Source organism: Neomonachus schauinslandi, chromosome 5 (genome assembly GCF_002201575.2).
Source record: "Neomonachus schauinslandi chromosome 5, ASM220157v2, whole genome shotgun sequence".
In the NCBI taxonomy this organism is placed as follows: Eukaryota; Metazoa; Chordata; class Mammalia; order Carnivora; family Phocidae; genus Neomonachus; species Neomonachus schauinslandi.
In genome coordinates this window covers 7178655-7200473 of record NC_058407.1, presented here as the reverse complement: position 1 = coordinate 7200473, position 21819 = coordinate 7178655, and the positions used below count along the sequence as shown (strand labels likewise).

The 21819-nt window shown below is 41.6% G+C and overlaps 1 protein-coding gene across 1 annotated transcript in view; it reads left to right on the top strand.

The window, feature by feature from the left end:
* Nucleotides 1–6869, top strand: part of WBP2NL (WBP2 N-terminal like) — a 24315-nt gene extending 17446 nt beyond the window's left edge. Inside the window, exons 5-6 of the mRNA XM_021687735.1 lie at nucleotides 3313–3423; nucleotides 6430–6869. Coding sequence (XP_021543410.1) covers nucleotides 3313–3423; nucleotides 6430–6869 — 551 coding nt within the window. The remainder of the gene's footprint in view (nucleotides 1–3312; nucleotides 3424–6429) is intronic.
* Nucleotides 6870–21819: the final 14950 nt, after the last annotated feature.

Below are 21819 nucleotides of genomic sequence, written 5' to 3'. Positions count from 1 at the left end.
TTTTTAAAGATTTTATTTATTTATTTGAGAGAGAGAATGAGAGAGAGCACATGAGAGGGGGGAGGGTCAGAGGGAGAAGCAGACTCCCTGCGGAGCAGGGAGCCCGATGCGGGACTCGATCCCGGGACTCCAGGATCATGACCCGAGCTGAAGGCAGTTGCTTAACCAACTGAGCCACCCAGGCGCCCTATCTTATTCTTTTTTAATTAAGATTTTATTTATTTATTTGACAGACACAGCCAGAGAGGGAACACAAGCAGGGGGAGTGGGAGAGGGAGAAGCAGGCTTCCTGCGGAGGAGGGAGCCCGATACGGGGCTTGATCCCAGGACCCTGGGATCATGATCTGAGCTGAAGGCAGACTCTTAATGACTGAGCCACCCAGGCGCCCCTTTGCTTTTGTTTTTACTGAACTATTTGGGAGTAAGTCACAAAGATCATTTCCTTCATTCCTAAGTATTAAGGAGCAAGGGTATTCTCTTATCTACCCTCAGTCTACTTAGCAAATTCAGAAAATTTAACATAGAAACAATGCTATTATTTAATATATGGTTTATATTCAAATTCAAATGATTAAGCCATTACTGTTCCTAATTCTAATAGCACACTTTTTTTTTTCCAATAAGGATCTAATCCCAGATTACACATTGAATTTAGTTGTCCTACGTCTTTGGTCTCCTTTAATAAGGACTCAACCTTTCTTTGTCTTTCTTGACATTGACATTTTAAAGAGAATACAGGTTTATTATTTTGTAGAATGTCCCTTAATTTGGGTTTGTCTGTTTCCTCATGCTCAGATGCATGTCATGCATTTTGGCAGGAATACTGTATTAAGTGATGTTGTATTCTTTTGATCCTATACTCTTAATTCCTGCATCTTATTAAATGTGAGGTACATCGGAATGCTAGTGTCCAGTGGATGTGCAGCTCGGAGCTCCAAAGATGAACTATATCTAGAGACTGATTTAGAAATCCTCAGCACACAGGTCATCTCTGGAGCCATGTGAGTAATAGGATCATTCAGTGACTTAAGGATGGTATTCTAAGGGTCCTCAACATCTCAGGGATGGGTAGGGAGGGGTGACCGAAATGAAGATTGCAAAGGGGCTGACTGAGGTAGGAGGAGAATTGAGTGAGTTTATTATCCCAGAGGTCAAGGAAGGAAAGTTTCAAGCATTACTGAGTGGTCATCTGTCAGCTGCTACAGAGATGTTTGATAAAATTAAGACTGAAAAATGTGCATTGCATATGGAAATTTGAGTTTGTTGGTGGTCTTAACAAGAGAGAAATGCTAAAGAAGACAGGTGGCAGAAAAGCCATATATAGGAAATTGAGGAGTAAGAAATTTTTTTACTGTTACCTTTAAGATACAGTGCAAAGATATAAAGGCCAAGGAGTTCACACGCTGTACCCAACCAACAGCTCATTGTTGTCCAAAGGACAGACAGCATCTGGAAGCCTGACATTGGATAACAAGGTGTCCTGGCAGACAGAGCATAGCCATGTGGAACCCAGAGTCAGGGGACACTTGGAAGTCCAGCTCCTCTTTGCTACAGATGTATGCAGAACTCAGAATAACTGCATACTGAGTCTTGAATTTACTCTTATTTTTGGCCTCACAGTACTGATGGGGGCTTATTTTTAGGATTATGGACTAAGAATCAGGCAATGTGTGGGGATCCTCTTTGTGCTCTCATTAAGATCTGTTCCTTGGCCTGCAAAGCTACAGAGTCCCAGCAGTTATATAGCTACTTGGGAAGAATTTAGGCAACTTATGTGAACTTGGCCCAATGTCTAGACCTATTATGGGTCTGATTATATCATGGCTTATGTGTGGGAGCCTACCCCCACTCCCCCAGTAAGAGTCAGGGCTTGTGAGATGGGCTTCCTTGAGGCCTTTAGAATTAACTACCCATCATGCTTCATGATCTGATTCTTTGACACTTTGCAGAAGTCCCTTCCCCTCTGCAGAGCTGACTTGTTGGGGCTCTTTGATTCTTGTTTTTACCAAATATATATTGAGTACCTATTGTTTGCCAAACACTGTATGAGATAATTGAGAACACAACAGTGAACAAGGTGTCATAGTCCCTACCATTGTTAAACTTACAGTCTAGTGAGAGTCATATAAGAAATAAGCAAACAGAGACGCCTGGATGGCTCAGTCATCAAATGTCTGCCTTTGGTTCAGATCATGATCCCAGGGTCCTGGGATGGAGCTCCACGTTGGGCTCCTTGCTCAGCGGGTAGCCTTCTTCTCCCTCCCCCTCTGCCTGCTGCTCTGCCTACTTGTGCTCTCTCTCTCTCTCTGTCAAATAAATAAAATCTTAAAAAAAAAAAGAAGAAATAAGCAAACATAAGTTAATAAAATAATTACTTCTGGGAAGAATATGAATAGGATATTGAAAAGGAGGATAATAGGGGTAAAGCGGACAACTTTAGATTTATAATGAATTAGTTAAGATAATGCTAGCTACTGAAACAGATAAACCCCAAATTATCAATAGCTTAAGTCAATAGATATTACTGCTTATGTAAAGGACAATCAGCAGGGGTAAAAGGGGGCTCTGAACCACATAGCCCTTTAGGGACCCAGGGTACTAGGGTCTCTGCCATCTTTAAAGCATGGCTTCCACAGCCCCCCTGGATAGCCAGCAGAGAGGGAAAGAGAGTAAAGATTTCACCAGGGAAGCTTGCACCAGGGAAGGCCTGGAAGTGGTGTACATTACTTCTGTCATATGCCATAGGCCAGAAATTAATGTGGTAGGCTGATAACGGTTCCCAAAGATATATCCATGTCCTAGTCCTCAGAATCTGTGAATGTTGCCTTGTTTGGAAAAAGAATCTTTGCAGATGTAATTAATTTAAGGATCTTGAGATGAGGAGATTACCCTGGATTATCCAGGTGGGCTCCAAATGCCATCACAAGGGTCCTTATAAGAGAGATGCCGAGGAAGATAACAAGAAGTGCTTTCTTTCTTCTGTATCACATTGCCATTACATTGGTCTTTAATGGATGTATCTTGCCAACTTGATAGAATCCTCACTTGGAAATGTTTTCTGAATATTTTTTATGGTAAGTGCCATGCTAGACCCTGAATAAGCACAGACAAATAAGACACAATCTCTGCCCTCAAAAAGCATACAGTTCAGGACAAGGGAGGTGTATATTTTTTATCTTGTATCCTGGGAGCGTTGTTGGACACACATGTAAGATGATGGTTGATACTCAATTAATTATTTGGTTGATAGCTACTGTACATCTGACTTAAAAGAATTAAGAAGTCCTTATTTTGCCAAACTTGTCTTCTCAGCTGCCAGAGGAGTTCCACTTGGAAGTGTAAATTACTGGTTCAGCACTCCAGGACTGTATGTAGTTACTGGGCAGGGGGGCATGATGTGCTCCCAACAGATGCCTTGTCCAGGTAAGGAATGGCAGGGAAGTTCTTCTTGGGAGGTGGAAAAGTATGCCAGGGGCTCAAAGATCCACTCATTACTAGTTTGCCTCCAACTCTGCTACAGGAGAAACAGGAGAAGTTTAGGGAATTGGAAAATAGTTGAGTCCATGACTTCGTTTCTAGACTGAAGCCCAGTGGCAGGTCAGCAAGTGACTGGGCTTCAGTTTCAGGCTTACTTTTAATTGTAATGTACACACATACGGAGCATACCTGGGAAACCCTGTTAGCGGGAATAGTCACTTCCTGCTTATAGCCTGAGCAGAAAAAGTGTGCTCTTCCCCACCTCCCCCTTCCCATTTCACACAAGTATAGCCATCATGTTTGTGCCATGCCCTTCATCCTCACTGAGGACTCCAGCTTTATGCCCTGTGCCCCTTAACAGTTGTGCCTGTCCACAGTGATTCTCAAACGTGGTCCACAGCCTACAGGTGGGCCACAAAGGGTCTCCTAACAGGCTGTCAACAGGCCCCAAAATGTAGCCCTTTCTTGAGTTCTCCTTGGAACATGACATTACATGTCTACCGGCTTTTAGTTTTGTACACAACTGATGTCACAAAATTACATCTTTATAGTTGTGTACCTAAAAATATAATCTAATAATTCTTTTAAATGCATTCATATCTTAAAGGTGCCTGGGTGGCTCAGTTGGTTAAGCCTCTGACTCTTGGTTTCAGCTCAGGTTGTGACCTCAGGGTCGTGAGATCGAGCCCTGTGTCAGGCTCTGTGGTCAGTTTGGAGTTTTCTTGAGATTCTTTTCCCCCTCCTCCCTCCCCTTCTGCTCCTTCCCCCACTTTCATGCGCGCTCTCTCTCTCCTTAATAAATAAAAATCTTTAAAATAAATAAATAAATGCATTAGTCTTTTTTTTTTTAAAGATTTTATTTATTTATTTGAAAGAGAGAGAATGAGAGAGAGAGAGAGTGCACATGAGAGGGGGGAGGGTCAGAGGGAGAAGCAGACTCCCCGCCGAGCAGGGAGCCCGATGCGGGACTCGATCCAGGGACTCCAGGATCATGACCTGAGCCGAAGGCAGTTGCTTAACCAACTGAGCCACCCAGGCGCCCCGAAGTAAATGCATTAGTCTCTTAAATTATGTAGAAAACAAACAAAAAAAATGGAATTACAAGCCATTGGTAGAAAACTACTAGCTTTTGTAATTGTCTAGTGATTCACCTTTACTGAGATCTTTAGTTCTATAAAGATGGCTTTAAATTATTGTCTGTTGTCCTTTCACTTCACCCTGCAGGACTACCTTAAGCACTTCTTGCCCTGCAAGAATGAACTTCAGCTTTTGTTTATCTGGGAACATCTTCATTTCTCCCTCACTCTTGAAGGAGTTTGGCCAAATAGAGGATTCTTGTTTGACAGTTTATTTCTGGCCTCTAAAGTTTCTGATGAGAAATCTGCTAATTATCTTATTGAGGATCCCTTGTATGTGATGATTCACTTCTCTCTTGCTGCTTTCAAGATTCTCCCTTTGTCTCTGTCTTTTGAAAGTTTAATTAGAATGTATCTCAGCGTGTGTTTCTTTAAGTTGATCTTACTTGAAGTTTATTGAGCTTCCTGGATGTTTATATTCATGTTTTCATCAAATGTGGGAAGTTTACAGTCATTATTTCTTCAAATAGTTGCTCTGTCCCTTTTTCTCCTCCTTCTGGGACTTCCACAGTATGTATGTTGGTCTGCTCGGTGGTGTTCCACAGGTCCCTCAGTTCACTGTTCTTCAGTGTTTGGTTGGGTTGTTGTTGTTGTTGTTTTTCTCCCTATTCCTCAACCTCTACTGTTTCCATTGTCTTATCTTCAAGTTAACGGATTCATTCTTCTGCCTACTCAAATCTGAATTTGAATCCCTCTAGTTCATTTCAGTTACTGTACTATTCAGCTCCAGAATTTCTTTTTGGTTTCTTGTTAAGTTTTCCACCTCTACTGATATTTGTGTTTGATGCATACATCATTTTCTTGACTTCCTCCACATTTTCCTTTAGTTCTTTGAGAATCTTTAAGACCATTCTTTTAAAGTTTTTTCTAGTTAGCTGAAACATAAATATGTATTACAGCAAAATAACTTGACAGTTGTCCATTCATTGACTCAGTTAAACCACTTTGGAAATGTAGCCAAGAAAATAAATAAAGCCCAGGTTTATTGCAATGTGAATTAGAAAGTTGGAAACGGGGTGCCTGGGTGGTGCAGTTAAGTGTCAGACTCTTGGTTTCAGCTTAGGTGGTGATCTCAGGGTCCTGGGATCGGGTCCACCTTGTCTTCGAGCTCAGTGTGGAGTCTGCTTAAGACTTTCTCCCTCTCCCTCTGCCCCTCCCCCCCTCCTGTGCTTGAGCTCGAGCGTGCTCTCTCTCTCAAATAAATAAATAAATAAAATCTAAAAAAAAGAAAGTTGGAAACAACATGCTCTCCTACAGCAGGGAAATTAAGTAGCACCTATCCATGTGATAAAATATTGTCCAACTTTTAATGTATGAAATATGTTAATAATATAAAGAAATTTTTTACAATGTCAAGTAAAAAGAGCCAGATAAAAAAATGTGTGGGTGTTATGATTGTGATTGTATAAAAATATTAACAGAGCTCCTACAAAGAAATACACCAAAATATTAAGTTTTTGTCTTTGAGAGTGGAATTATAGATGACTTTTAAAGTTCATCTTTTCTCTATTTTCCAAATGCATATTCCCATTGAGCATGTATTACTTTCTTCATACTCAAACAAAATTAAGTAAATTATATCTATGAGCACAACTATAAGTAATATAGAGATATAACTGTAGGGTTATTTTCATGTTAATTTGAACTCCTCCACAACAGGAAATGATAAAACCTTCATCTTGTGGTGGCTGAAGGATCTGGCTTTAGCATTATTCTGCCTGAATTCTCTTCCTGTGTCAGTTTGCTTCTTCCTCCTTCTTACCTACTCCTTGTCCACTCTAAAAAATGAGTAACTGATTTTTTTTTTCCTTCTCAGCATACCCATTTGTTGTCTATGGAGCCCCACACGCAGGATACGGAACCCCACAAGTGGGATACGGACACCTGCAGGCGGGATACGTACCCTCACAGGCGGGATACAGACTCTCACCAGGGGTGTATGGAACCCCACAGGTGGGATACGGACCCCCACACGCAGGATATGGGTCCCCACCTGTGGGATACAGACCCCCACCTGGGGTATATGGAACCCCCCCTGTAGGATACGGACCCCTACCAGCTGGAAATGAAGCTTCACCCGCTGCAAATGAAACCCCACCTGCTGCAAATGAAGCCCCGCCTCCAGGATATGAAGTTCCACCTGCTGGAAATGGAGCTGGGTCTAGCAGATTTATGGCAGCCCAGCCTGCTGGATATGAGCCTTTTCTCCCCGCTGCTTCGTCTTCTGTGGCCCAGCCACCATCTTTCAGGAAATAACCCTTGAAGACTCACCAAGCAAAGTGGCACTCAAGAACCAAGGTCAGGACAAGAAGGAGGACTCAGGTATGTGATTAAAGGCGTGTTCTGAGGTAGTGTGGCACCCTGAGGGAGGCAGTCTTAGCGGGAGGATAAAGCTTTACTTCCATGCCTAGACTTTAGAAGCTGAGTCAACTCTTGATTAGATGGGCCAAAGGAGAAGTAGAATTAGAGCTAATTCCCTGATAATTTGGTTGACATTGGCCTGCATTTTTTAACATATGTGAGGGTGGAAAAAGCTTCCCTGCCTTTCTCCCCTCCCCCACTCAAGAAACATTTATTATGCTGTTTGCTAAAATATGTTAGAAATATCAAGTTGGGGTGCCTGGGTGGCTCAGTCATTAAGCGTCTGCCTTCGGCTCAGGTCATGATCCCAGGGTCCTGGGATCGAGTCCCACATCGGGCTCCCTCCTCGAGGGGAAGCCTGCTTCTCCCTCTCCCACTCCCGCTGCTTGTGTTCCTGCTCTTGCTATCTCTATCTCTGTCAAATAAATAAATAAAATCTTTAAAAAAAAAAAAAAAGAAATATCAAGTTGAACACTTAGTTGTTTTTCACAGCATTGCTTATATTATTGAAAGGATGGGCCAACCTAAACTTCCATTAGTGAGAGAGAATTTCATAAATGATGGTATACCCATACAGTGGAATATTATGTGGCCACTGAAAATGATATCTGGATGTAGGAAAAACCTTCTTTAAGAAGATCAAAAACAGGGGCGCCTGGGTGGCTCAGTTGTTAAGCGTCTGCCTTCAGCTCAGGTCATGATCCTCGGGTCCTGGGATCGAGCCCCGCATCGAGCTCCCTGCTCTGCGGGAGGCCTGCTTCTCACTCTCCCACTCCCCCTACTTGTGTTTCCTCTCTCACTGTGTCTCTGTCAAATAAATAAATAAAATTAAAAAAAAAAAAATCAAAAACAAAAAACAAAAAAGAAGATCAAAAACAATGAAACAATATAGGAAAGCAGTGATAAGGTTGACTATATCAAAATTTGAAACTTCTATATGACCAAAATGAAAAGACAGGAAACAGAATAGGAGAAAGTTAATCTCCAACATGTATGTTAAACAAATAATTTATAGTCAGAATATATGAAGTTCTCCTACAGGTCAATCAAAAAGAAAAAATGGACAAAAGATGTGAATTCCCAATTAACTGAGGCAATAGGGTGGCTTAGAAACATTTGAAAAGATGTTTATTCAACTTGACTAGTGTTAGGAAAATGCAACTTAACATGAGAAACAATTGTATCTCCAAAGATTTACAAATATTGAAAAGTTTGAAAAACTTATGTGTTGGAGAAGGAACACATGTGGGGAAAAGGTTATTTAATACAATATTGGTGAGAATGTAACTTGGTATTAATTTTTAGAAGGAAATTTGGCAGTTCCTTTTAAAGGTTAAAAGATACTCTAGATTTAGCAGTTTCACTTCTCAGTATCTATTCCTGAGAAATCCTTGCACATGTGCACAAAGATGTGTGTAGGAAGTTGTTATTACATTGTTTCTAACATCACAGAATTAGAAATAACCTATGTGTTCACTAATAGTAAATATTTACATAAACTATGGTACATCTAAGCTACATGTGCAAAATTTTCTGTCTTAATGTTAAATGAGAAAGGCAAGTTGTAGGGATTATATACTACAGTGAATTTCAGTCCCATCAGACTGAATGTCCCCATAATAAATAATTTGTAATGTCTCCTTTAGATCATTGGAATGAAATTTGTGGACAACTGTGTATGATTCCACACCATTTCAAACAAAATCAATATATAATACCATAAATGTAATGTAAAGAAATAATAGAAAACTAGTTTGAAGTAAAATTTTAAGTATTTTAATATATAAATGCTCAAATTCCACCCATACTAGAAGACAACAAAGTAATCACTTGCTCACCCCCCATACATAGATTCACCAAATTTGTAAACACTAGGAAAGCCAACTGATCCGTGTATGTTGTATTAGTAACATGAATACCATGCTGGCAATGTCATTGGCAATGTCATTTTCCAAAATGAACAATTCTTGACAAATTTCCAAATAAAAGAGTTTAGTTTTCCCTTGATTTACACAGTGGTTGAATTCCTGAAGAGTTCTGTGTATATTAAAATCATTTAAAACAGGGTTAGGCTCTAGGCTTAAATGATTAGAAGCACATGTTTCACCTTTATCAATGGCCAGAGATTCATTTGAAAGTCATGAGGGGGTATAGGACAATTGTTTGTTGTGAGGAACTGCCCTGTACTTTTCAGGATATCTAGTATCCTTGACCCTTCACCTATCAGATACCAACGGTGACCTCTAGCTGTGATAACCAGAAACGCCACCACTTACTTCATAATTGCCCCCTGGGGGTCAATGCCTTCCCTGCTGAGAACTATCGTTCTAGACTATTCTAGACTATTCCAAGGTTTTCAGCCTCTTAAAAGCTCACTGTTCCCCTTATTTTGACCAACTTCCTGATTTAATTGGCCTTTTCTTGCTTTCTTTCAGGCTCATCAAGCCACCTAAAAGTGAGGTCTTAAAAATATTATATCAAGTATTTTTTAGATATATAGCAGAAGGGTTTCAGAAGCTGTAGTGCACAGCATTACCAGGCCCAGAAGACATTTAAATCATATATTTTTTTCTATGTATATTTTGTATGTAGCTGAAAACATGCTGTACATACGGTGTTTCACCTGACACTTTACATTTTCATAGGGTTTTTTTAAATAGCTTTGAGGTATAATTGATACATTAAAAATTGCATATATTTAATATATATATTTTTAAAGATTTTATTTATTTATTTGACAGAGAGAGAGCACAGTAGGGGAAGCAGCAGGAAGAGGGAGAGGTAGAAGCAGGCTCCCTGCTGAGCAGGGAGCCCTACATGGGGCTTGACCCCAGGACCTGGGGATCATGACCTGAGCCGAAGGCAGCCACTTAATGACTGAGCCACCCAGGCGCTCCTTAATGTATAGTTTGATGAGTTGCCCAGTCCTGGCGGTTCATTAAGTCTGATAGCTCGGTTATTTCCTTATGTCCCTGGAATCTTGGGTGGGGCCTGGCAGCTGGGTTTCAGAGATCCAACTCCATGTACAATGTCACCTGTGAACACTGGGGAGCAGGACCCCAAACCCTACTCCTTGAGAGGCTCCAGTTCCTTTCTGAACCTCTCAGATTCGCCAGTACCCCATCCCCTCTACTTCTTGAGCACGCATTGTAATCCTAATCTCAGGATTTGGGTTTCCACAGAAGATAATAGAGAGCCTTTGCCTTCATGTTGACTTGGCTTTTCTTGCCCACTGCCTGGCTGCTTGCTTGAAATTATGTATGTGTGACTATGTATAGAATGTAAAGACCCAATCCAAATTCATACTGCACAGGTTCCTTATCCATCTGGTAGAAAGTAAAACATGGGGCATCCATCCTAACCTTTCCCTGGAGTGCCTTTAGGAGAGGGGAGATGGTGTGGCACACTCGACCATGGACTGCTGGAGAATAAACTCTTGAAGATTCTTAAATGGCTCAAGAAGAAGGGATTCTGTCTAAGGGAAAGAGTCTATAGATTCCACCAGCCATTTGATTAGTCTAGCTATGTATTTAGTAACTAATATTAAAAAACTTGTATAATATTTAGTAATCAGCATTTATTATTAAAAATAAAACATTTTTTAATTGAACTGAGCGTTAATAAGTAGCTACTAATATTGAAAACAGTTGTTAAATTCCTTTTAAGGTCTAAATAGTCATTTGACAAATCTTTGAGTGCCCTAGCCAAAGCCAGTGGGGCTAGATTTTTTGAGCTGTAAGAAAAAGCAAGGACAATTTCATCCTCCACCTCTGAGAGAGGTAATGCTCATCTCCTGGGTTTGGAGAGGAGTTATCAGAATGTGCCTTGCTCTCCTCTTTCACCATGTATGTGTGTAGAATGCTTTCTGCCTACCCCTCTCCCCACTGCAATACTATACTCCTTTTGGCTGCCTAGCAAAGTTCTATTCATCTGCTAAGTCTCGACTCAAAGGCTCTATGAAACCTTCCTGAACTTCCCAACCAAATTCAGATGTTATTTCTTCCTCTGTCCCACTCTATTTTGTGCACAACTCCATTAGAGAACATTTACAGAGTGAATTGTCACTGTTGGTTTATATGTCTGTCTCTGCCCTGAACTGTGAGTTCTCTGAGGACATTTATTGGGCCATTACTCCTAGTGCTGTAGAGAGGGGACAAAGTCGTTTAAAATATAGTCCCTGTCTTCTAAGAACTTACTGATCAGCGCTTTAGGGCAAAAAGAGAACTAGTTGTTAGGTAATTGTTTGCCTCACTCTGCCACTCTTCTGGAGGATCCAGGGAAAAGAATTTCTGGTTATTGTTTTAATATAGATTTTATTACTCTCTAGGTATGGTGAGGCCATCAGATCAGGAGACAGCTGCCATTGAGAAGATAATTTGTTATACTTACAGATGCAAAGGCAGGGACAGGCCACGCCATGGGCGCCACACAGGAAAGCACCAGGGATGAGGGGAAACTGGACCAGAGTCTTTATTGTGGTTTCCATGGGAAGGAACAGGTGAGGGAGGGTAAGCAGGTTTAGGTTTGCACAGTTTGAGTAATTTCAGCGGGCTCGGGGGCAGAGAGGCTATCCCTGGTTGTCTAGTACCTGGCCCAGGGATGATTAGAGCAGGTAGAGCTTCATAAAAGAGATGTTTGGGGGAATGGCCCCAGAATGGTTTGCTTCCTTTTGAAAGGCACATTTACTGGCAGGTTGTTTACCATCTTTAGAAACTGGCAACCTCGAGAGGGGCAGTCCCTTTAGGGGTAGCAAGTCCCCAGATGTCCAAGTATCAGAATACAGAAAATAAAAGATATGATTAATACAGTGGCCTTCCTCTTTGGGTTCCCTAACGCTGGATGGAATCTCTGAAAAACAGGGTGAAAAGTTCTTTCTTCTGAGAAGCTTTTTCTGAACTCCCCTTCCAGAATAATTGCCCTTCTGCTGAGCTTATATTGTTTCTGGTGAAAAACTGTGCCAAACTTATTGGGATTGTTTGCGTGCCCATCTCCTCCATGACCTATGCGCTCTCTTGAGAACAGAGGCTGTTTATCCTATTGCAGGGACACCTAGCAGAAGGTGCTGCACAGAGTGGGTGTCCAGCAAATATTTGTTGAGGGAATAAAGATGTGAAAAATTGTGTTTCTTGATTTATGATGTACACACACAACACATATATACACCACTAAATTCTAGCCACCAGTTGAAGATTATAATTTGCAAGATAAGTTTTGTTTGGCAGGCTGTTAGAGAGGATTAGAATTTCAGATTTTAGAGAAAGCTGTCCCTTCTCTGGCTGGTTGAGTTGACCAGTCCTGAAGGCATGGTTATGTTTCACCTCTTCCTACCCCACAGCCATGGTTTATATGGTTCCTATTGGCCAAAGCCACTGCTGGCAAGGTGATCCCATAGACCTCATCTGGTGTTGAAAGGCCTTTGAAAGTGAATTAATGATCATTACTGGAGTTGGATGCCAGGCAATGTGCTAAGGCACTTCATAAGCATGTCTCACTTCATCCCCGTAGCAATCCAGTGAGGTGAGCACTATTCATGTCTTCATTTTACAGCTAAACATACTAAAGCTGGGAGACCTTAAGAAACCCAAGAATCCATACCTATTGAGTGGCGGATGCAGGACATGAACTCAGGCTGATTCCAGAGCCTGCTACCCCAACCTCTGACTGAGGAATCCACCCCCGAGCATCATCCTCTTTTCATCCCACAGGTGCCAAGCAGTAGGAGGTGTTTCCTTGCATGTGGTGGCTCGATCCTCTCCGCACATCTGTGAGGTCCTGGTGAGCTCTGAGTCCTTTCCTTGTTGTGGGCTTGATCCCTGCTGGTCCGAGGGCGTCCAGTATAGTCCAGTAGGTCAGAGAGGGCTCAGATTTCTCACAGGGCCAGAAGATTGGTTCCAGATCCTCTGCTGCCATGTGACTGGGGTGTGGGGGTTGGAGAGCCCAAGGCTAGCTGCCCTCAAGTCAGCTAAGCTGGTACAGGAAAGAGGGAACCCTGGGATCTTTGAGTTTTCCTTGGCCTCATGCCCTCACCACAGGCCTGCCATCTGTGGCCTTAGTAAAGCCCCTGAGTCAAGAGTATGAATAACAGACGGGAGGTGAAGAGTTTGAGACAGGCAGGAATTATGTCCATTTATGAACTAACGAAGCACCCTGCCAGGCACTTCACAGGCATAATCTAGCAAGGTGAGTGCTTGGACCCCCATCTCACAGATTGAGAAACTGGGGCAGAGAGGGCAGCAAATTGCCTAAGGCACACAGCTACCTAGTAAGTGACAGGGCAGGATCTGAACTAGGTTTCGCTTCTCATTCACACACACTCATTTATTGAATGCCTTTTTTTTTTTTAAGATTTTGTTTATTTATTTATTTGACAGAGAGAGAGAAACAGCATGAGAGGGGATAGGGTCAGAGGGAGAAGCAGGCTCCCGGCTGAGCCAGGAGCCCAATGTGGTACTCGATCCCAGGACTCCGGGATCATGACCTGAGCTGAAGGCAGTCGCTTAACCAACTGAGCCACCCAAGTGCCCATATTGAATGCCTTTTGTGTTCCATCTCTGTGCACTTGGGATATCAGTGAGCAGACGAAAGTCCCTGCTCTTACGGAGCTTACATTGTAGTGATACTAAGATGTAATCAGTACATAAGTGATATGATATAACTAGGCATATCCTATTCAAACTGCAGAAGAAGCAAAGACAGAGAAGTTGAGAGTTATGGAAAAGTACAGAGCTAAGTGTGGGAGATTGGGAATGCCAGGGGGTTGGCAGAGGGGGCAGACTGTAACAGAACCTTGTCAAGTAGGTAATGTCTGAGTGAAGATTGGAAGGATAAAGGAGGTGAGGGAGCTAGCCATGCAGATATCTGTGGAAGGGTGTTCTAGGCAGAGGAAACAGCTAGCGTAGAGGCAGCTTAATTCCAGGGTGACTCAAGACATAGATGAATGTGAGAAGACTCCTATTCTCAAGGAAGGAAAATGCTTGAAAACAGATTGCAAGCCAATCAGAGTGAGAGAGATCTGAACCAGCCCACGTAATACAGCTTGGGGATGGAGACTGATTTCTAGGTTCTCGTTAGAAAACAGGCCTTCTTCCTGCCTATGTCCTGAGGAGAAAAAAGAAGCTAATGTAACCGAAGAGGCTGGGGTCACCCTGGCTATACACCCTCCATTAAAGCCTGCTTGCTGTTTCAACACCTCTGCCGTGCCCTTGGTCTCTCTGTTCCTGAGGGCATCTGTGATATGTACTGCCTGGTGCTGGTTCCTCAGGACTGCCCTGCAGGCAGCTTGGACAGGCCTGGACTCTCAGCTTCCTGGCTGGGCTCTGCACTTGTCTTCATTCAATGGTTCATTGTCTGGTTCCGAGACAGATGGATCTTCTTAGTGCTGATGTCTCTGAATCCCCTCAATGGAGTCCTTGCCTGAGTTGGGGAAGCCTGCTCGCTGACTCTCCATAGAGAGGGGCACTGGGACAAATTGATGTGAGAGCTGTAGGCTGACCACTTGTTCATGTTGCTGCCCAGTATTGTGTCTGGGCTTCCTAAGGATCAGTTCAGGTCAAGTACTTACTGAGGCTGCTTTATACCAGCCCTGTGCTCTGAGGAATCTGACGTGCCCTGATCTGGAGGCCGCTCCAGAAATAGATAGTTTTATTATGTTTTGCAAGTTTCCACCCTGGACCCCACCCACCCGTAAGATAGGATGGTAGCAGATAAGTACTCCACCCTCTGTGTGATCTCCCTGGGGAGGTTGTCTGGAGCTCCTCTAAGGTTGCTCTGATGGTCTTATTTTCCTTGGTCCTCATACCTCTGTTTGGGCTTTGATGTACCTCAGTTTGGGAACTATTTTAGAAATATTTCCACTCCAGCTTGGGCTTCTCCCTTGGACCTAATTCTTGCATTAGACCTCTGGCTTTTACCTGATGATAATGAGAGAGAGAGAGAGAGAAACTCTTAATTCCTGACGAAAGTGCAATGATAGAGGCCTGCACGGGGTTTAGGGGAGGGGTTCCGGCCAGCCTAAGGTTGTTTTGTAGGCTTTCCTGGAGAAGAGGATGCCTGTATTGTTTGGATGCCCCAACCAGAAAGGCCCTTGGTCTGGGCGTACCGTCTATCTAGTCTTAGTAAGGGGACCAGTTGTCCCCTTATGCAAATATTCTTGCCTGCAAATCCTCCTGCTTCCTTCATAGACTCATTCCTAAATAGGAGACAAGGGTTTTCTGGTCCAACATGTAAGGGGCTTGGAAGTCAAAACTCCCAACCTCACAAGAAAAAGGTGAACAAACTGCAAATCATCTACTTTTCTTAGATCCATCAGAAAATGGAAGTCATAGGGCAGAGTGCTGCCTGCAAAATTGGACAGACAGGTGGATACAGATAATCACAACTTACCAAGAGCAAAAGCTCAGGTAAGGAACCCCAGTGGTGGAGCTAGTACCAGGGTGGGAATACTTAACAGTAATTGATGAATTGCTGGAAGCTTTGTGTAGACAAACTTGAGAGTTAAAAATTTCAGGGGGGAGGCTACTTTTAGGGGGAGCCTGACATTTTTGTGAGTTTTGCCTCCAGGAGTCCTGCCAGGTCCCCCACAATAAAGAGTGAAGAAAAATCCTTTTGTGCTTCCAGCAGGGGGAATAGAAAAGTAGCTATTTTAAAAATACATCCAGAGCATTATGTTCTCCTTAACATGGACTGCCCTCAAGAGAAACTACTTAACCAGAGCCTAACTGGCCCAGGGAAGGGAAATACCCAAGGCCAGCTAAAGGCTAAATACCTTTAGCCTTTCTGCCTTAACTAAGGGGGTGGGGGAAACACAGCAGCTGAGAAGCATTTGTGAAGGTTAAAGCCCATGGGCTCATTAAAAGACTGACACCTAATCATAGGACTATAGAATGCTTCCCTTCCCCCCAACACCTTACCACCACATCAGTAGGGCCCCTGCATAATAACGGGATTACAAATGAAAGAACTGCATATCTCAGACCTTATTTTTTTTTATTTTTTTAAGATTTTATTTATTTATTCATGAGAGACAGAGAGAAGAGGCAGAAGGAGAAGCAGGCTCCCAAGGAGCAGAAAACCCGATGCGGGACTCGATCCCAGGACCCTGGGATCATGATCTGAGCCGAAGGCAGACGCTTAACCATCTGAGCCACCCAGGCGCCCTCTCAGACCTTATTTAAGACGTCTCTAGGGGGGCAGCTGGGTGGCTCAGTCCTTCGGCTCAGGTCATGATCCCAAGGTCCTGGGATCGAGCCCCGCATCGGGATCCCTGCTTGTCGGGAAGTCTGCTTCTCCTGCTTCCTCTCCCTCTGCTTGTGTTCTCTCTCCCCCTGTCTCTCTCTCTCTGTGTCAAATAAATAAATAAAAATCTTAAAAAAAAAAAAAAAAGATGTCTCTAGGGAAATACAAGGACAAGGGGGGGTGGGAGGGGAGATAAAAATAAGAACACCAGCGGAAATTTACCTCTAACAACCTGTAGCTACAGTAAACAGTGAGCACAGCCTACCTCCAAACCAGATAAACTAAAGCCTCACACTTGAGGCCTATTTTCTTCCACCCTTTTTACACAGTATATTATGTCTGCCTTTCAGCATAAAACTACAAATCATACCAAAAGACAAAAAAAAACACAACTTGGACAGAGCAAGCATCAGAATCAGACTCATAAATGGCAAAGATGTTGGAATTACCAGACTGGAAATTTAAAACTGATTAATATGCTAAGGGCTCTAATGGAAAAAGTGGACAACATTCAAGAACAGATGGGTCATGTAAGCAGAAGAGATGGAAACTCTAAGAAACAATCAAAGGAAATGCTAGAAATAAAAAAACATTGTAACAGATGGGGCGCCTGGGTGGCTCAGTTGGTTAAGCGACTGCCTTCGGCTCAGGTCGTGATCCTGGAGTCCCGGGATCGAGTCCCGCGTCAGGCTCCCTGCTCAGCGGGGAGTCTGCTTCTCCCTCTGACCCTCCTCCCTCTCATGCTCTCTGTCTCTCATTCTCTCTCTCGCAAATAAATAAAATCTTAAAAATAAAAAATAAAGATTTAAAAAAAAAAAACAAACAACATTGTAACAGAAATGAAGCACACCTCTGGTGAGTTCATCACTGAACTGGACATGGCCAAGGAAAGAATCCATGAGTTTGAACATATGTCACTAGTAACCTCCTAAACAAAAGAGAAAAAGGAATGAAAAATATGGAACAAAATACCCAAGAACTGTGGGATAGTTACAAAATGTGTAGCACACCTGTAAAGAAGAAAAAAGATAGAAACAAACGAAATATTTGAAATAATAATGACTGAGAATTTTCCAAAATTAATGACAGATAACAAACCACAAATCTAGGAATCTTAAAGTATACTAAAAAGGATAAATACTGAAAAAATCTACAATTGGGCAGATCATATTGAAATTGTTTTTTTAAAAAAAAATTGAAGACAAAGGGAAAATATTGAAAGAAGCCAGAAGGGAAAATGCTTACCTGTAGAGGAACAAGGATAAGAATTAATCAGACGTGGGGCACCTGGGTGGCTCAGTTGGTTAAGCGACTGCTTTCGGCTCAGGTCACGATCCTGGAGTCCTGGGATCGAGTCTGCTCGTACTTAGTGGGGAGTCTGCTTCTCCCTCTGACCCTCCTCCATCACATGCTCTCTCTCTCAGTCTCCCTCTCAAATAAATAAATAAAATCTTAAAAAAAAAGAATTACATCAAACTTCTCTTCAGAATCCATACAAGCAAGAAGAGTGTAGTGAAATATTTAAAGCATTAAAAGAAAAATAATGTAGAATTCTATATCCAGTAAAATTATCCTCAAAAATAAAGAAGAAATACTTTCTCAAAGAAAAATTGAGGGAATTTGTCACCAACAGAGCTGCCTTGCAATAAATGTTAAAAGAAGCTTTTAGAGAGAAAGAAAATTATATACATTAGAAACTTGGATGTACATACAGAAAGGAAGAGTGCTAGAGGAGGAATAAATGAAGGTAAAATGAAATCCTCTAGTCTTCTTAATTGATCTGACAGTTAACAGTTTGTTCAAAGTAAAAATAGCAACAGCAACAGTGTATTCACTGATTATAACTTATGGATAAGTGAAATGAATGACACAATGTTATAGGGAAGAATGGGAAATACTCTGTTATGAGGTATTTGCTCTATCTGTGAAGCAGTATAATGCTATGTAAAAGTGGACTTGGATTAGTTGTAAATGTATATGGCAAACTCTAGAGGAACCACTTTAAAAAGTTAGAAAAAAATAGTATAAATGATATTGCAAGAGAGGAGAGAAAATGGAATCATGTAAAATGCTTAATTAAAACCAGGGAAGGCAGAAAAAGTGTAGAAAGCAAAAAGAATAAGAAAAAAAAAAAAAGAACAAGGACAATGGATAGAGGATGGTAAAAAAAAAATGGTAGATATTGATCCAACTCTATCAATAATCACTTTTTAAAAGATTTTATTTATTTATTTGTCAGAGAGCACAAGCAGGGGGAGTGGCAGGCAGATGGAGAAGCAAGCTCCCTGCTGAGCAAGGAGCCCAATGTGGGACTCATCCCAGGATCATGTCCTGAGCCAAAGGCAGACGCTTAACTGACTGAGCGACCCAGGCATCCCTCAATAATCATTTTGAATACTAACAGCCTAATACACAAATCAAAAGAGAGACTGTCAGAGTGGATTAAAAAAACAAGACCCAACTATATATTGTCTACAAGAAACCCACTCTAAATATAAAAACACAGGGGCGCCTGGGTGGCTCAGTCATTAAGCGTCTGCCTTCGGCTTGGGTCCTGATCCCAGGGTCCTGGGTTCGAGCCCTGCATCGGGCTTCCTGCTCCGCGGGATGCCTGCTTCTCCTTCTCCCACTCTCCCTGCTTGTGTTCCCTCTCTCACTGTGTCTCTGTCAAATAAATAAATAAAATCTTAAAAAAAAAAAAAATATATATATATATATAAAGACACAGGTTAAGAGAAAAGGGATAGGAAAAGTCTTGGAGATTAGTTGCACAACAATGTGAATATACTTAACACCATTGAACTGTACACTTAAAAATGGCTAAGATGGTAAATTTTAAGTGTATTTTACCACGAGTTTTTTTAAAAAGAAAAAGGGATTGGGCACCTGGGTGGCTCAGTTGGTTAAGTGACTGCCTTCAGCTCAGGTCATGACAGGATCGAGTCCTGCATCAGGCTCCCTGCTCATCAGGGAGTCTGCTTCTCCCTCTAACCCTCCCCTCTCTCGTGCTCTCTCTCTCTCTCAAATAAATAAAAAAATCTTAAAAAAAAAAGAAAAAGAAAAAGGGATGGGGTAAGATATACTTTGCTAACACAAACCAAAAGAAAACCAGGAAGCCATACTAATTTCAAACAAAGCTGACTTCAGAGCAAAGAAAATTATCAGAGAGAAGAAGGGGCATTATATAATGATAAAAGGGTTAATTCTCCAAGAAGACCTAACAATCCTTAATGCATATGCACCTAACACCAGAGAACCAAAATATATGAAACAAAAACAGAGAACTATAAGGAGAAATGGACAAATCCACTAATATAGTTGGAGAATTCAGCGCCCCTCTATCACTAACAGATCCAGCAGGCAGAAAATCAGGATGTAGTTGAACTAAGTAGCACTATCAAACAACTAGATCTAATGGGTAATTATAGAATACTTCATCGAGTAACAGCAGAATATGCATTCTTCTCAAGCTCATATGGAACATTCACCAAGATAGACCACATTCTGGGACACAAAACACACCTTAACAAATTTAAAAATATAGAAATCATACAAAGTATACTCTTAAACTGCAATGAAATTAAACAAGTCAATAAGAGAAAGATTAAGCAACACACTTCTTTTTTTTTTTAAGATTTTTATTTATTTATTATTGAGAGAAAGAGAATGATAGAGAGAGAGCATGAGAGGGAGGAGGGTCAGAGGGAGAAGCAGACTCCCTGGCGAGCAGAGAGCCCGATGCGGGACTCGATCCCGGGACTCCAGGATCATGACCTGAGCTGAAGGCAGTCGCTTAACCAACTGAGCCACCCAGGTGCCCCTAAGCAACACACTTCTAAATAACACATGGGTCAAAGAGGTCTCAAAGAAGTGAAAAAAAATTATGCATATATAATTTTAAAGATTTATTTATTTGAGAGAGAGAGAATCCTTAAGCAGACTCCTCACTGAGTGTGGAGCCTGATGTGGGGCTTGATCCCAGGTCCCTGAGATCATGACTTGAGCTGAAATCAAGAGCCGGCCTCTTAACTGACCGAGTCATCCAGGCACCCCAAAGTCAAAATATATTTTGAACTATATTAAACTGTGGGATGTAGTAAAAGATGTAAAATCAGTATTCTAAGCTTTTACCTTACAAAACTAGAGAAAAACCAGCTTAAATCCAAAGTAAGCAGAAGAAATTAGAACAGAAATCAATAGAATTGAAAAGAGTCAATAGAGAAAAACAAAACCAAAATTAGTTCTTTGAAGAAAATCAATAAAATTGTAAACTTCTAGCTTGGTTAATTAAGAAGAAAGACACAAATTTCTAATATCAGAAATGAAAAGGGGGTGGGGTGGGCAAAGTGCATGAAGGGGAGAGGGAAATACAGGTCTCCAGTTACGGAATGAGTAAGTCACGAGAATAGAAAGAGTATAAGGGGTGGGGTGCCTGGGTGGCTCAGTCGGTTAGGCATCTACCTTCAGCTTGGGTCATGATCCCAGGGCCCTGGGGATGGAGCCCTGCACTGGGGTCCCTGCTTGTGGGGAGCCTGCTTCACCCTCTCCTCCCCACTTGTGCTCTCTCAAATAAATAAAATCTTTTAAAAATAATAAAATAAAAAGCAGAGCATAAGGAATAGTCAATGATACTGTAATAGCGATGTGATGGGACAGATGGTAACTATATTGGTGAACACAGTGTAGTGTACAAACTTATCAAATCACTGAGTTGTACACCTGAAACTAATGTAATGTGTGTCAGTTATACTCAAAAAAATAGAGTAACTAAAAAAAAAAAAGCGGGGCAATCACTACTGATCCCATGGACATTAAAAGGACAATAAGGAATATATTTTTTAAAGATTTTATTTATTTGACAGAGAGACACAGTGAGAGAGGGAACACAAGCAGGGGGAATGGGAGAGGGAGAAGCAGGCCTCCCGCGGAGCAGGGAGCCCGATGCGGGGCTCGATCCCAGGACCCTGGGATCATGACCCGAGCCGAAGGCAGACGCTTAACGACTGAGCCACTCAGGTGCCTCCCCCACCTTTTTACAAAAAGATTTTATTTATTTGTTGGATAATAAGGAATATTATAAATACCTCTATGCCCACAAATTTGGTAACCTAGATGAAATGGACCAATCTATCAAAACAGTCTACCGAAAGGCACAATCTACCAATCTACACAATCTGCCAAAACGCACAAAGAAAAATAGATCATTTGTATAGGCCTATATCTATTAAATAAATTGAGTCTGTAACTCATAGCCTTCCAAAAAAGAAAGCACTAAGCCCAGATGGGTTAACTGGTACATTGTACCAAACATTTAAGGAAGAATGATAGTTTCTGTTCCAGAAAATAGAAACAGAAGGTATACTTCTTAAATCATTCTATACAACCAGCATTAACCTTATATCAAAACCAGATAGACATTATAAGAAAACTACAAATTAGTATCTCTCATAAACATAGATGCAAAGATCCTCAAAAAATATTAGCAAGATGAATTCAATAATATATAAAAAAGAATTATACACCATAACCAAGTGGAATTTAATCCAGGTACTCAAGGCTGGTTTAAAATTCTAATGTGATCCATCATATCAATGGGCTAAAAAAATTGTAT